Source organism: Spermophilus citellus (assembly GCF_964194105.1).
Source record: "Spermophilus citellus genome assembly, chromosome: 4".
NCBI lineage: Eukaryota > Metazoa > Chordata > Mammalia > Rodentia > Sciuridae > Spermophilus > Spermophilus citellus.
Window position 1 is genome coordinate 25,208,666 of NC_138185.1, and position 14,810 is coordinate 25,223,475.

Sequence of the window (14,810 nt, forward strand, 5' to 3'; positions counted from 1 at the left end):
AGAAAGTACAGTACAATGTCCTCTGACATAATGCACAGAGTATATCCTGTACCCTAAGTACCTCCATGGGAAGGGAGGCTTCACCGAGCAACACTCAATTAAACCATCAACCAGATCCCTGCATGCATTAAGAGGATGAAAGTAAGCAGTGCTGGCAATCTGGCATATAGCCAGATTATAAACATATGTAGGGCATAACTAAAGCAATTATAGTCGGGCTACAATCAAATGCACGAACAGAAACCACATTATGTACTATGTGTTATCAACACAGTACTTACATCCACGTACAAATAAGTGATGTTCAGAGAATCACAATTCACACAGTAACTCTGGTGCCTGACTTAAAATGTCTAGAGGAAAATGGGAAAGACCATGTTGTATATGGAAAATTTAGAATTCAAAAATGGTAAAAATGACAAATTGTAGTACCACTGGGTGGTCTTTAAAATTTATCGACAATAGGTCAGGTGTAGTGACACACCTGTAATACCAGCAATTTAAGAGGTTGAGGCTGGAGGATAAAAGCCTAAACACAAAGGATTGGGGATTCAGCCCAGTGAGAAAGCACCCCATGTAACACCCCCCCAAAAAATTATCAACAGTACACAGGTGTGGTGGTGGCACATGTCTATAATTCCAGTGATTTGGGAGGCTGAGGCAGGAGAATTACAAGTTCCAGGTGAGATTTAGCAGTTGCCCAAGACCTTGACTCAAAAACTGGGAATGCCTGAGTGCCGTGGTGACTGCCTAAGATCCAGGGGCTCAGTAGGCTGAGACAGGAGGATCACAAGTTCAAAGCCAGCCTCAGCCACTTAGCGAGACTGTCTCAAATAGAAAAAATAAAAATAAGAGCCTGTGGGTCTAACCCCTGGTACTAAAAAATTAAAAATGTTTAAAAATAAAACCACTGTGGATGAGCTGGGGATGGTGGTGCATGCCTGTAATCCCAGCAACTCGGGAGGCTGAGGCAGAAGAATGGAAAGTTAAAAGTCTGCCTCAGCAACTTAGCAAAGCACTCAGTGAGACCCCGTCCCTAAATAAAATACAAAAAAAAAAGGACTGGGGATGTGCGACTCAGTGGTTAGTGCCCCTGGGTTCAATCCCAGGTACAAAAAAAAAAAAAACCCTTGGGATGAATGTAGCTCAGAGGTAGCAAAGCCACCAGTGGCTGGCACCTGTTCTCAGCATCCTGGGGCACCCGCAGGAGGAGTACCTGGTACTCAGTGTTGTCGGAGTCTCTCCCCTCTGCGTCCACCTGGGAGGTCTCTGAGTTCTCCTGCTGGCTGTCAGCTAGGCTGGCACAGGGGGTACTGCTGCTCTGTGGTGTCACATCGTCCTCCGTGAGGTCGATGGTGAGGTAAGGAGTGGACGGGGATGGCCACGGCGTACCTGGCGAGGCTGTTGACCGCCGCCTTAGGGACTGTGGATGGAAGGACACAGTTTGGGTCACAGCAAAGCAAACCAGGTGATTGGAGACCAGTGATTCCCCCTGTGGCTTCCCAAGTAGCAGAAAGAGGGAAGAAAGAAATTGAGGAGGTTCAAAATCACCCAGGACAGTTTTCAAAGGAAGAAGTGTTATTTAAGTGGTGAAAGTCATCACAGTCATCCAGAGAAAGGACAATGATGGGTAAGTGCCAAGAGGCTGCTGGAACATTAGACAGTTCTGGAAGTTCCACCCAAGAGCAGGCCAGGAGAGAAGCCATTCAGCCGAGGAGAAGCTTTCCAAAACCCAGGAGAGGAAAGGAAAATCAAGATCCTGAAAAAGAGCCGTGAAGAGAGGACATGGGTCCTGCACCAGCCATGGGTTCTCCCCGTGAGTGGCTGGGCAGGGGCACCAACCCTGGTAGCCGGGAACTCCACGGGAGACTCATCCACGTGACTGCGGCCCTGGCGGCCTCTGGTGGGATGTGGGAAGGACTTGGAGGCACTGTTGTTGCTATTTCGGGTTCGGACCTGGAAGCAAGACAGGATAGGCACCAGGCCTTAGGGGACTGGGACTCAGGGCCGGATGACAACTGAGGACACCTAGTGGTGGGAAGGCAGTAAGGAAGTTGATGTGCCTGGCTGGTCACAGCACCCAATCCTGGCCAGTGGAGACCAGCACTGGCAAATGAGGATAAATGCACAATTACCAAAAACCACACTTCTTTCCCCCCAAAAGGAGCATAAAGCCAATTATTGTTTTTCTCAGGAAGGCCAAGGCTCTCATCCAGGAAGGAAAGGCCATTATACTACACTTTCCCAAAATGGTATGAGTTTGAGTGTTGCAGCTCAGTTCCAATTCTATAGGACTTGATGTTTAATCCTGGAAAGTTACTGGAATCTTTGTGTGTCTAGAATGGGGATAATAGAGCTAGGGACATACCTCAGTGGGTAGAGTGCTTGCCTCATATGCACAATCCCAGCACCACCAAAAAATAAAACTGGGATAATTAGCCAAGCAGGCCTTTAATCTCTACAATGAAGTTAAATGAGGCAGAAAGCCAGCTTCACAACTTAGGGAAACCCTGTCTCAAAATAAAAAGGGCTGGGGATGTAGCCCAGTATTCCTGGGTTCAATCCCCCATATTGAAATTAAATACGTAACTAAATTAAATACACATATTAAACTTGGAAAATGAGATTATAATCCATTCAGGAAGTCAGTCAGTAAGTGTCTGCCTAGTCTCTAGGGGCTGGTGGATCATGAGTGCTAATTGACATCCCATCCTCAGACATTAAATTCTGCGGTAGAGCCACAGCATCTATCTCCAGAAATGACAAGGGCCCCAGAGGTGACTTGACAGCTGAGCAAGCTGTCTACTCTGAAAATTCTATAATTCTATAAAATTCTATATCACTCTACCATTTTCAAGAGAGGGCCAAAAAAAAAAGATCTTGAAAAAGATCTTGAAATCTGCCATAGAAAAGATACGGCACCTGAAATAAACCTCCAAACTATGACAATTCGTGAGTCTGGCTGTGATTTCCTGAATTTTCAATACATTTGTCCCCCCAGGGGGATCGACCCATCCCTGGTAGGAATCCCTGGGCTCTGCGCGTGGGACTTACTGCTGGGCTTGCAGAGCGGGTCCTGGTTTCCCGGAATAGTCTTGGCATCACAGGAGCCCCAGAGCTGTCCCCATCTTCTCCTTCACCATCTGCTTCCCCTGTCAGATCCTTTTTGAAGGAATAAGATCAATTTTTCAATGTAAGTCACTCACACAAGCAAAGTAACTAAAGACTGGATCCCCGGAAACCCTTCATAAAATTAAGAAAAGACACCAAGAAATATTGTCTAAAGGCAATATTTGCATTAGTTCGCCACAGGATCACAGGAAAGATAAACCTCAGTGAATCATCAAGTCACAGGAATAAGACTTGATAAGGAAAATGAGAGTTCACCATGATGAGCAAGGGACACCAGGACAGTTTCCACCACTCGCAGCACTTGGGGGAAAATGCACGGAAACTGCTCACTGGAGACACTTCTTGATATAATGACAAGAAGCAATGCCACCAACCCGAAATCGTGTCATGAAGACGCTAGTGCAGTCTCCAGCCGCACCCAACATGCACAGAGCACAAAAATTGAAACCAAGAGTAGCCAGATGTGGCTAAAGCTTTCAAATGTCTCACTTTTGAAATGGAGCCCATTCCCCTTATTTTAGAATTGGAATAATGTTTTCCACACAGCACAACAGGGTTATAACAAGCCTCAAATAACACAGGCTTAGCTTAGACACAGGAAATCCTCAGATGGATTTCATTACTTTTACTGATAACTAACTGGATAACATAGTAGCATTAGTGAGGCTGTGATCCAGTCCATCTTAACCCTCCATAGCCTTTGGACACCACCTGGATCCCTTATTTGTTGGACCACCACTAAATCACAACAGATGCCGCAAAAAGATGTGTGCTCACTGTCTGACTTCTGCACATGACTGTCCCCAGGGCTTCCCATGGGCTGGGGTTATAGCTCAGCACCACATAAAAGTAAAGATATTGTGTCCATCTTTCACAAAAAAATCCTAAAAAGAACAACCCAAGGGACAAAACTAAGACTAATTATAAAAGGACATAAATAAACAAACATGATGGAAAAAATGATGTTGGTAAAACTGAAGAAGTAAAATCTTTAATATTACAGCAATTCTAACAATTCTTTAAAATCTTGTAAAAAATTTTCTTGAGGCCAGATAACCTGATATCAAAACCACAGTTGTGAAAACTCACATCTTCTATTCATTCTATTCATGAGTAAATGAATTTCAAAACAAAATCTGCCAGGCTCAGTGGGGCATGCCTGTAATTTCAGTGACTTGAGAAGCTGAGGCAGGAGGATGGAAAGTTTGAGGCCAGTCTCAGCAACTTAGGAAGGACCCTGTCTCACTAAGGGCTGGGAATACAACTCACCCCAGGCTCAATCCCTACTAACACAAACACACACACAAAAGAAGAATTATGAATTATGTCATAGCTGTCCAGGTTAAGAAATAATTTCATACACAGGAAGCATTCAGGAAAACAAAACTTCTCAATTTAGTTTGGGGAAAAAAAAGATTAGCTTCACTTGTCATTAGCAATTTGAGCCTCTGAGACCTACTGGATGGATAAAAATATTATAGCTAATGTCCTGGAAGGGGAACGTGGGAAACTACCTGAGTGTAGCTGATTAGGCTGGAGACCTCCCTCTTGGACAGGCGGGAGCTGGATCTGCGGCCTAGGGAGCAGAGCAGAGTTTAGGAGCAGAGTTTAGGAGCAGGCCCCTGCCCAGAGCACAGCCTTGCTGATGGCTGTGGCTTGAGATCTTGTGGACCATGTTGCCTCGGGAATGAACTCTCAGGCCCTCGGTACTCTTGTCCCCTCCATGGACTCATAAGCAACAAGGCACAGAAACAAAATCAGATCCAAAACAGTTCTGAGGGGAGCCATCTGAGTCTGTGACCAAGAACTGCATTTAAATGAGGAAGTCAGGTCCCTTGCTGGTAGGACACTAGCTTAGCATCCGCACCAGGCCCTGGGATCAGATTCCAGGCATCACTAAAATCCATCAATAAAGGCGGGGACAGGAGGTTTGCCAGTTCAAAGCCAGCCTCAGCAATGAGGAGGCACTAAGCAACTCAGTGAGACCCTGCTTCTAAATAAAATACCAAATAGGGCTGGGGATGTGGCTCAGTGATGGAGTGCCCAAGTTCAATCCCTGGTACAAAAAAAATAATAAGTCAACAATTCTGCATCTGCCCTTTCAGCCACATATCCAAAACACAGACATGTGGCTATTAGGTTAACAATGCAGAAAAAGGCCACTGTCACTCTTGCATTAACAGAAACTTCTAGAGGACAGCACAGAACAGAAAGGGATGGGGGTGGGCGGTGTGAAAAACAAAACAGGCAGAAGGCCTAGTGAGGAGGTCTGGAAGTGCCTCAGGGAGGGTGCTGCAAAAGCAAACCTCAGTCCCAACCACAGGCCTGGGAGAGGGGCTGGGTCACACTGTAGAAGGGCCAGAATCTTAGCCTGTGCAGGTAGGATCACCCTATGACTAGGGGTAAAGGACAGGAGAGCATGCTAAGTGTCCCTCCCCTCAGAGTCCCAGCTGAGGGGAGGAATGGGAGGGGCTGAGGCAGGGAGAAGGAGGGGCTTTGGCTGGCCACATCCTCCCGGGCTGTGATAGAGCTGAGGTCTGTCTGCAGCGCCCACCCAAGGTATCACCTGACCCCCCTGACTCCCATCTGGCCACCTCTGATCTCGGGTGAGCGGATAGCCTCCAGGATGGGGGGCGAAGGGGCGTCCTTGGAGTCAGAGGACTGGTCACTGCTGGCCCCGTTGATGAGAATGATGGAGTCCTCCCTCCCGCTGGCGCCCTCCTCTTCACTGAGGTGTCTGGTGTCCCCCTTCATCGTTTCCTGTGGGAGAAGGCCAGAATGTGTAGTGGAAGGGAGGCAGGGGCAGGGATTAGCACAGCTCCCATCTTCCCACCAGTGGCTTGATGTCCTCAGGCCAAGGGAGGACCCATGACCCAATCTGAGGATGACATCCTACCCCAGGACCCCACCCAGACGGCCCCCCATAGTCTGCCCCCTCACCAAACTCGGAGGCTCAGGACTTGGTTCCATGTGGCCAGGCGGCCCCGAAGGCTCAGATGCCAGCACCCGGGCAGAAGAGTGGACTGGGGCTGGGGTTTGAGGCTCAGGCTGCTCTGTGCAAATAGCTGGCCCCTTCAGACAATGCCATTTAGGACCTAGCTGGCCAGGCCTGCCTGCCGCCAGCCTCAGGTCCCTCTGCCCCTGGCCCCTTCTCCCTGCCCAGCCTCTGCAGGGCCTCAGGAAGCCAGAGCATTATTTTCCCTCCTGACCCCTTTGTTTGCTCTCTCCCTTCCCCTCAATCTCCAGGTCCTCTTCCCACCGCCCCCTCCTCCCCCACAGAACCGCTTCTCTCCTCTCCATGGCAGCACAAGCCCCGCCTAACCCCATCCTCAGGGGCCCATTGGTCTGCTGGACTGTCACTCACTCCCCTCCTCCCTCACCAGCTGGGGCTTGGAGTCCCAAGTTCCCAAGAAGAGAAGGATGGAGGAGGCTCAGGAGCAGAGCCTGGGCAGTTACAGGAGAGGAATGCCCCACACCCCCACCCAAGCTTGGCCTCCCCACCCTGTCCCTTCTGTCACAGCAGTATCACCAGGTCAATCAGCTAAGACACCACTCATGGAATGTGGAAGCTGAAGTGTGGCCCATTCCACAGAGCCAGCACTAGACATTTGTTGGACACAAGAGAGTCTGCACCTTTCTCTCCCAGGGAGACTGTGGGCTCATTTTATGCAAAAAGAAAACTGGTAAATGAAGTTCATCTCCAGAGTCAAAATCACATCCAAGCATCAATGGTAGATCGCACCCCGCTCAGTGGTGAAGCACTTCTTGCCTAGCATGCATGAAGCCCTGCATTTGATCCCCAGCAACACACAAAAAAATTTTATCCAAGGACTAGAAATGTGCCTCAGTAGTAGAGTAGTTGCCTAGGATGTGGGAGTACCTAGGTTCAATCCCCAGTTGTGCATGAATGAATAAATAAACAAACAAATAAGAGGGACGGTAGGGGGGTGCCTGGAGTTGTGGCTCAGTGTTAAAGCCTCGCACGCATGAGGCACTGGGGTCAATCTCCAGCAGTACATAAAAAAAGGGCCACTATTGGGTACAGACCCTATTTAAAGTCTCAGAGCATGGCGCCTAAATCATTAATTTCCAGGTGGGCACAGTAGCACATGCTTATAATCCCCAGATTAATTGGAGAGATTGAGGCAGGGGAATAACAAGATAGAGATCAGTCTCAGCAACTTAGCTAGAACCTCAACATTTTAGTAAGAAAAAATAAAAAGGGCTGGGTGAGGCTCAGTGGTAAAGTGTCCCTGGGTTTAAACACTAATACCAAAAAAAAAAAAAAAAATTCATTCATTCATTTCAAAAAGTCACTGGAGGCCCTGGGGCTGTAGCTCAGTGGCAGAGTACTTGCCTAGCCAAGTGTGAGGCACTGGGTTTGATCCTTAGTACTACATAAAATATAGGCATGTGGACGAACTACAAAAATAAAAAAAAAATATTTTAAAAACTCACTGGAGCTGGGTGCAGCGACAAATGCCTGTAATCCCAGAGGCTTGGGAGGCTGAGGCAGGAGAATGAGTCCAAACCCCAGCCTCAGCACTTTGGCTACCCTGAGCAACTCAGCAAGACCCTGTCTCCAAAAAAAATACAAAAAAAAAAAAAAAAAAAAAAGCCGGGGAGCTTGGGGTGTACTTCAGTGGTTTAAGCATCCTTGGGTAAAATCCCCAATGCCCAAACTCACTGGCTTTTGTTCTTTTTCATCCACCTTCAGTTCGCAAAAATAGAGCCTAGGAGCCGGGTCTAGGCACTGGGCAAATGGCGTGTGCCTGTAATCCCCGCTTCAGGAGCCTGCCGCAGGAGGATCTCAAGTTTGAGGCCAATCTGGGCAATCTGGTAAGATTCTGTCTCAAAATAAAATATAAAATGGCTGAGGATATATTTCAGTGGTAGAGTGTCCCTGGGTTCAATTCCCAATACTACAAACATAAATTAATAATAAATAATGTTAAAAATTAATGCCTCGGTACAGAGCAAGGCTCTGACTCCCTGGTTCCCATTTCAACAGCTCTAGAGGCTGTTTGAGCTATACAGCTCCTTCCCTAGAGGCCTACCTTGGAAAAGCATCCAGATAAGGTCTCACCTGGCCCTGCCTGATAACCCAAGCAAGCTCCCCGCCCAGAGTACCTTCTAGAAATAACACCTGGGGCAGCCTGGCTACGGGCTGTATTGACCCCACTTCCACCAGGGGGCGCTATGAGAGTCTTCTTACTAAGAGGTCAGTGGCGCCCTAGGTGGATTTGCATAAATTCCATTCTTTAGACCTGCTCATTCCCCAAGCTTGGGCTCTGGGCCACTACACCTCTGGGATTCCCCAGGTGCCCCCAGGATCCACACCCTTGAAACAGCTGCACTGGCATTACCTGGTTACTGTTTAAAACCAAGGAATTTTAAGACAGAGTCCTACACCTGGTGATGAGGATTTTAAGTAGACTTTACCAAGGTCCCTGGGTAATAAGTACATTAGACAAGCATAGTTCTGATTAGAGATACTGATACACTGCACTTGGGCTCACTCTGCCCTGTGTGGCCCATGAGTCTATATATATGGATCAGTATCTGGGCTCTGGCTTTCCCCCACACTGGTAACCTCCTCCCCTACCACCCCAAGACAGGCCTGACCCAGACCCACCAGCTGCTACTCAGCCCTTCTCCCCCACCCTGACCTGGAAGAGAACAGGCTGGCTGACCTATGGCCAGGTCTAGGGAGACCAATTAACCAGAATCTCAGAAAAGCTGCTGGAATGTAGTTCAGAATTGTAATTAATTTTAGCATTTCACCTCAGGCCAAATCAGTGAACTAAGTAAGTGAACTTGAGTGGTCTGGCATGGCTGGTGGGTGGACCCATCTACCACTTCAAGGAGCTCTCTGGGGAGAAGGAGAGCACACAGATTGCCTTCAGGAGCTGGAGGGTGTCAGAGGCTTCAACTGAGGGACATGACTTCTGCTTCCAGGGCCCAGGGTCAGGAAGGGTTTCTCGGGCAGTCCCTCAGACAGCCCCTAACTGACTCTACAAGAAGTCAACAAAAAGTGTCCCTCTTCTTAGGCCTAGGTGGACCCTGAAGCCCAGAGCTGCTAATTAACTACCTTAGGCCTCCCCCCAGGGCATGACCAGTGCCCATTTGCCTGCCAGTCCACATGAAATATGGGTAGCACATTTCCCATCATTAAAATGTGTCCCCCCCTCTCAGGCTCAGAGGCGCAGGCCTGTAACCCCAGGGACCCTGGAAGCTAAAGGAAGATAACAAAAAACAACTTTGAGCCAGATCTCAGCATTTAGGGAAAACCTTAGCTTCTAGACACACATCCATGTGTCTGGACAAGGTAACTGAACCTGCTAAAATCGCCACCTCTACCTGGGTGCCCAGGATGAGCTAGGCAGGTAAAGATATGCCCCTTCCCATTGTATAAGTCAGTGGGATTTCATTAAAAATTCCTTCTCTGTACTTCATACCCTGGCTTTGTAATGAAATTAACACCCTCAGTGCCACACAGCCACAACTGTGCACACAGACAGGACGCTCCAGCTTCCAGGGCCTGCACCCATCATTAAAATGTGTCCCCCCTCTCTCAGGCTCAGAGGCGCAGGCCTGTAACTCCAGGGACTCTGGAAGCTAAAGGAAGATAACAAAAAACAACTTTGAGGCCCGGTCTCAAAATATAAAAATTAAAAGGGACTGGGGATAGTATTGTGGCAGTCCCTGGGTGTTCAATCCTGGTGTGCAGAGCGTGTACACACACACACACACACACACACACACACACACACACACACAAAACTCAGGGAGTCCCTCAGACAGCCCCTAACTGACTCTACAAGAACAAAAAGTATCCCTCTTCTTAGGCCTAGCTGGACTAGGCCTAGGAGAGTGCCTCTCCCCCATTTGCATTTTCCAGGTATGTTGCTGCTGTCCCTGCAGCCTGGAAGCAGGGTTCTCTAGTCTCCTCATTTCTCACCCAGGGTCTCTCCTCCAAAAGTCACCTGCTCCTCCCTTAGAGACAGAGACATACAACCTGTTCACCTGGTGTTTGTTTTTCAGCACTATGTGTTGGACTATCCTGTGCTTTACTAACTTTATCCATTAGTTCTTTTACCTCCTTAGTAATTATATGGAGTTATTACCCCTATTTGGCATGGGGAAACTGAGGCACACAACATGGCTTGGGTGTAGCTCAGTAGCAGGTTAACCTTAACAAACATGGAGTTCTAGGTTAACCTCTAACCCCCAAAAGAGAGAAATCAGACATAATCAACGTCCAGGGATGTTAAATAAGAACTTACAAATTTGATCAAATGCTCTTAGAAACAGGGACACAAGAAATGAGCAGCAGAAATAGCATTTGTGAGCTGGGTACCATGGCGCCTGCCTGTGATCTCAGCAACTTGGGGAGGCTGAGGATCACATGGTCAAGACCAGCCTCAGCAATTTAGAGAGACTCTCAGCAACTTAGTGAGATCTTGTCTCAAAATAAGTAACAAAAAGGGCTGGGGATGTGGCACCACTGAGTTCAATCCCCAGTTACCCGCCCCCCAAAAAAATAGCATTTGTGCCAGGTGCGGAGGTGCATGCCTATAATCACAGATTTGGGAGGCTGAAGCAAGAGGATTACAGATTTGAGGACAGCCTTAGCAACATAGAGAGGCCCTAAGCAACTTAGTGAGACCCTGTCTCAAAAGGCGGGTGGGGGGGGGATAGCTGGGAGTGGCTCAGTGGTTTCATGTGCTCCTGGTCTAATCCCAGAAAAGAAACAGCATTTTATCTAATGCTAGATATAAATCTCTCCCTCTCTTCCCTTGTTCCTCACCTTGGCCTCCAACAACTCAAGGTTGGCATTTCCCAGATAATGTGACCAGCCGACATCACAAGCCACCTGCTTTACCTGATATGAACATCCTGGAGGATAAGCTGAGGATTATACTTTCTGGAAGGAGGTGGTTATCTCCCTAAGGGATTTTTCCAGAGTGGTAGACTTGCTGGCTTTAGGACATTGCTGTGCCCTTCAGCCATTCTTCACATGAATAATGATTAAGTGATCCCAAAAGGTCCCTGTAGGCAGAAAATCTTGCTGCAAACATCTTTTTACCCCCACCTCCTCCCGCAAGGCAGGTTCCATTGTCAAACTGCTTTCAACAGGCTCAGAGGAGTCAAGTCACCCAGCAAAGTGGCAGTGCCAAGTCTCATGCCCAGGCAGCCCAGGGCACTTGCCTAATTGCACCCTGACACAAGACAGACAGGAATTATGAAAGTGATGAGCGCCAGGAGGGGTCCACCAGCTGAGTGTTTACTTTCACAGAAGGGGGCTGCCTGACCTAGAGAGGAGATGTGAACTTTGACCCTTTCCCAGAGGCTGGGGTCCAGCATGTGATTCAGTGGTGGGCAGTGGCATTGGACCAGGTCAGACATGCTCAAATGCAATGTGGCAGACAGGGGGAGTAAGTGGCTCCCAATTAGGCTCAACAGGGGAGACCCAGGGAAGCCCCCTCCAACCCTGCAATAAAGCTGATGTCATTCATTTCCTGTGGGCTGGCAGCAGAGCACCTTGTAAATGTTAATTGCATTAATTAAGCCTCACAATGCAGGATAGAGGGTGTCCTCGGGCCTGAAGGGGAAAGTGGATGGAAAGGGAGCCTTTGTGATCTCTGCCTCACCTCCAGCCCCTCTCCCCCCAAGGCAAAGCAGGATCCCCACAGCCCCTACTTCCAACATCCCTTTGCCTGCAGGGCCTTTCCCAAGTGAAATAGGGGACTGACACTCAGGACAGGGGTTAAACAGCCTACACCCTGGAGATTCTTCTCCTCTTGCCATTCCTCCAGCTCTGTCTCAGAGGGATAAGCGCTTGGCTGCAGTGGAGGGTGGAGTACATTACCCAGGAGGCCCTTAGCTCATGCCCCCCAAAATTTGCCAAAGCAGCATAGCTTCACCCTGCCAGCCTCAGGAGGTGTCTGGGGATTGCTCAGCGCCCCTAGGGCATGATCACAAGCACCCTGTCATCCTATAGCAAAAGGCAGGCCTCAGCATGCTAATTGGAATTCCCAAAGAATTTGCCAATATGGGAAATCTTACAAAATTTGGCTATGAGGATGCTCCTAGCAACCTTGTGCAGGATAGAGTTGACACCAAAATATAACCAAATGTTGTCATTGACCTAAGCTATGTAATATTACCTTTCATGAAATTCACAGGAAAAAAAATAATCCCAAGAACACAGATTGAAAAGCTAAGACAACGTAGACTAGAGTCCACTCCTCCTACCATCTGCCCTTTGCCAAACCAGAGCCTATGGCCCTCTGCCTTGCTTCCCCCTGGTCTAAGCACAGCAAAGAGGCCAATATTCTAGAAGGCCAACTCGAGGCCTCTGACCTTGCAATGTGATGCACCCATTGCTACAGATGAAAATGCCTTAAATCTCAAGTCACCAAACACCCATGCAGTGAAGACGACCATTCAGCCTGTGTGAGGGCAATCTTGACATTGTCCACGACAAGCATCCCTGTCCCATCACACAGGATTCTACAGCAGGGAATCCACCCTGCTCAAAGCTCTCACCAAGATCCACAAAGTCCTGCTTGTCCCAGGGAAGTCCACAAATGGTCATCAATAGGGAAGTGACCCTGGGCACAGTGGTGCATACCTGTATTTCCCCAAAGGCAGGAGACTAAAGCAAGGCAAGGTCAATTACAAGTCAGAGGTCAAGTTCAGCCACTATAACAAGATCCTGTCTCAAAAGAAAAGGGGCTGGGGATGTAGATTAGTAGTAGAAGCACCCCTGGTTTCAATCCACACAGAAAAAAATAGGAGAGGCAGGAATGGTGGTGCACACCTGAAATCCTAGTGACTCAGGTGGCTGAGAAAGGAGGATCTCAAATTTGAGGTCAGCTTCAGCAACTTAGAAAGACCCTATCTCCAAAATAAAATAATAATAAAATAAATACAAAAGCTAAGAATGCAGATCATGCTGGGTTTAATCCCTAGAACCATACACACCTCAGATGAGGAGAGGGTGAACTGAATGCCACAGATCCACTGTCAACCTGCAACTGGGTTGCATAATACAACCCATTTGTTAATGGGCCATGTTCCTCTGGGCAAATTTTTTTTAAGGATTTAACCTTTATTTTATTTAGTTATTTTGGAGGGGGTTGCTTAGGCTGTCTGTGAACTTCTGTCTCAGCCTCCTACTCAGCTGGGATTACTGATGTGCCTGGCTCCTCTTGTTTTTATGTGGTTCTCACCTGGGCTAGGTAAGGGCTACTGAGCTACAACCCAGCCCCTTCTGTGCAATTTTTCTTCCCATAAAAAATCATGGCTCGGGCTGGGGATGTGGCTCAAGCCGTAGCGCGCTCGCCTGGCATATTCTCTCTCTCTCTCCTCTTAAAAAAAAAAAATCATGGCTCAGGAGGGTGACTTGTGGGGGAACCCACTGCCCTAAGCCAGGCTAACTCACATCCAAGAAATATTTCTTCCTTTGAATAATGAACCTAATTATTTGTACCTGGCATGAGGTAGGAATCTACTACTCTTCCCGAAAGAAAATCAGACCCATAGAAGGCCGATGAGCATCGACTCACTCCTGTTGTATGGGTCCTTGCATCTTTTCCTGAGGTGTCGTTATGCGGCTCTCGCTGCTCTGGACTAAAGTGGCCTTCCTGCCTCAGTCTCCCATGCAGATGGTACCACGGAATGTGCCACCACACCTGGCTCTGAGCTACTGCCTTCTGCATTGCTGGGGACAGAGCCCAGGGCCTCAGGCATGCTGGCCAATGCTGGGTCACCGGATCTGGTCCTCCTTGCTACCACTTTTAGTCACTGGCAGGAGAGTGACAGGAGAGTGAGTGCTCCCACCTTCCAGGGAAGCCTGTCAACCTTATTGCAGGTTGTTTTTTCCTTAAAAGCACCTTGGACACCCCTTCCTTTGTGGTTTTTTGTTGTAGCTGGGGACAGAACCAAGGGCCCATTACCACTGAGCCACATCCGCAGGGTGTGAGACAGGGTCTTGGTAAGTTGCTGAGGACCTCTCTCTCTAAGTCACTCAGGCTGGCCTTGAACTTGCCATCCTCCTGCCTCAGCTGGGATTAGGGGTGTTCACTCCTGCCCTTGGCTGAGGAAATATCAGCTTTACAAATAGATAAATGTAAAGCTTGTAGTTGTTGGTGGGCTTTTTTATATTTCCCCCCACAACCCGAAAGGTCCTGTACATTAAATACTGAAGACAAATTTTTTCACAATACAAAAAGTAGACAAGTTATATTCAAAGAAAAAAAAATAGCAAACATAAAGGTCGACAGAAGAGTGAATGGTTTGCACCATCAGCTGACCAAGGAGCCCATGGCATCTCACATAAACTTTTTAAAAACTGACCAAATTCCCTGGGGAGGGGTTGAACCTAGCTGTCAATCAGGCCTATATCACTGACACTGACCTTCTCTGGAGCACAGTAGCCCACACACTCTGTGTCCTGCCAGTTTAGCACATTCCAACCAGAGGGAGGAAGAGGTCTGTTTTGTGAGGGGCACAGTGGCCCTTGCCTGTAATGCCAGGGCAGAGGGAGGTTGAGGCAGGACTGCAAGGTTGAGGCCAGGCTGCAAAGTGAGACCCTGCTCAAATTAGAAAATAAATAAAGTGCTGGAATGTGGTTCAGTGGCTAGGCACCTCTGGGTTCAATCCCTTGTGCC

General features: G+C 48.3%; 1 protein-coding gene across 4 annotated transcripts in view; it reads right to left on the reverse strand.

Annotated features, from left to right (window-relative positions):
- Window positions 1–14,810, reverse strand: part of DNMT3B (DNA methyltransferase 3 beta) — a 54,770-nt gene that overhangs the window by 17,535 nt on the left and 22,425 nt on the right. For 3 of the 4 annotated variants that reach the window (XM_081289162.1, XM_081289163.1, XM_081289165.1), the window contains 5 exons: window positions 5,727–5,892; window positions 4,647–4,708; window positions 3,055–3,162; window positions 1,843–1,956; window positions 1,217–1,423 (listed from right to left, as the gene is read on the reverse strand). In XM_081289162.1, the coding sequence (XP_081145288.1) occupies window positions 1,217–1,423; window positions 1,843–1,956; window positions 3,055–3,162; window positions 4,647–4,708; window positions 5,727–5,886 (651 nt within the window). In that variant the 5' untranslated portion in view covers window positions 5,887–5,892. The remainder of the gene's footprint in view (window positions 1–1,216; window positions 1,424–1,842; window positions 1,957–3,054; window positions 3,163–4,646; window positions 4,709–5,726; window positions 5,893–14,810) is intronic. The other variant, XM_081289164.1, reaches the window with a different exon arrangement.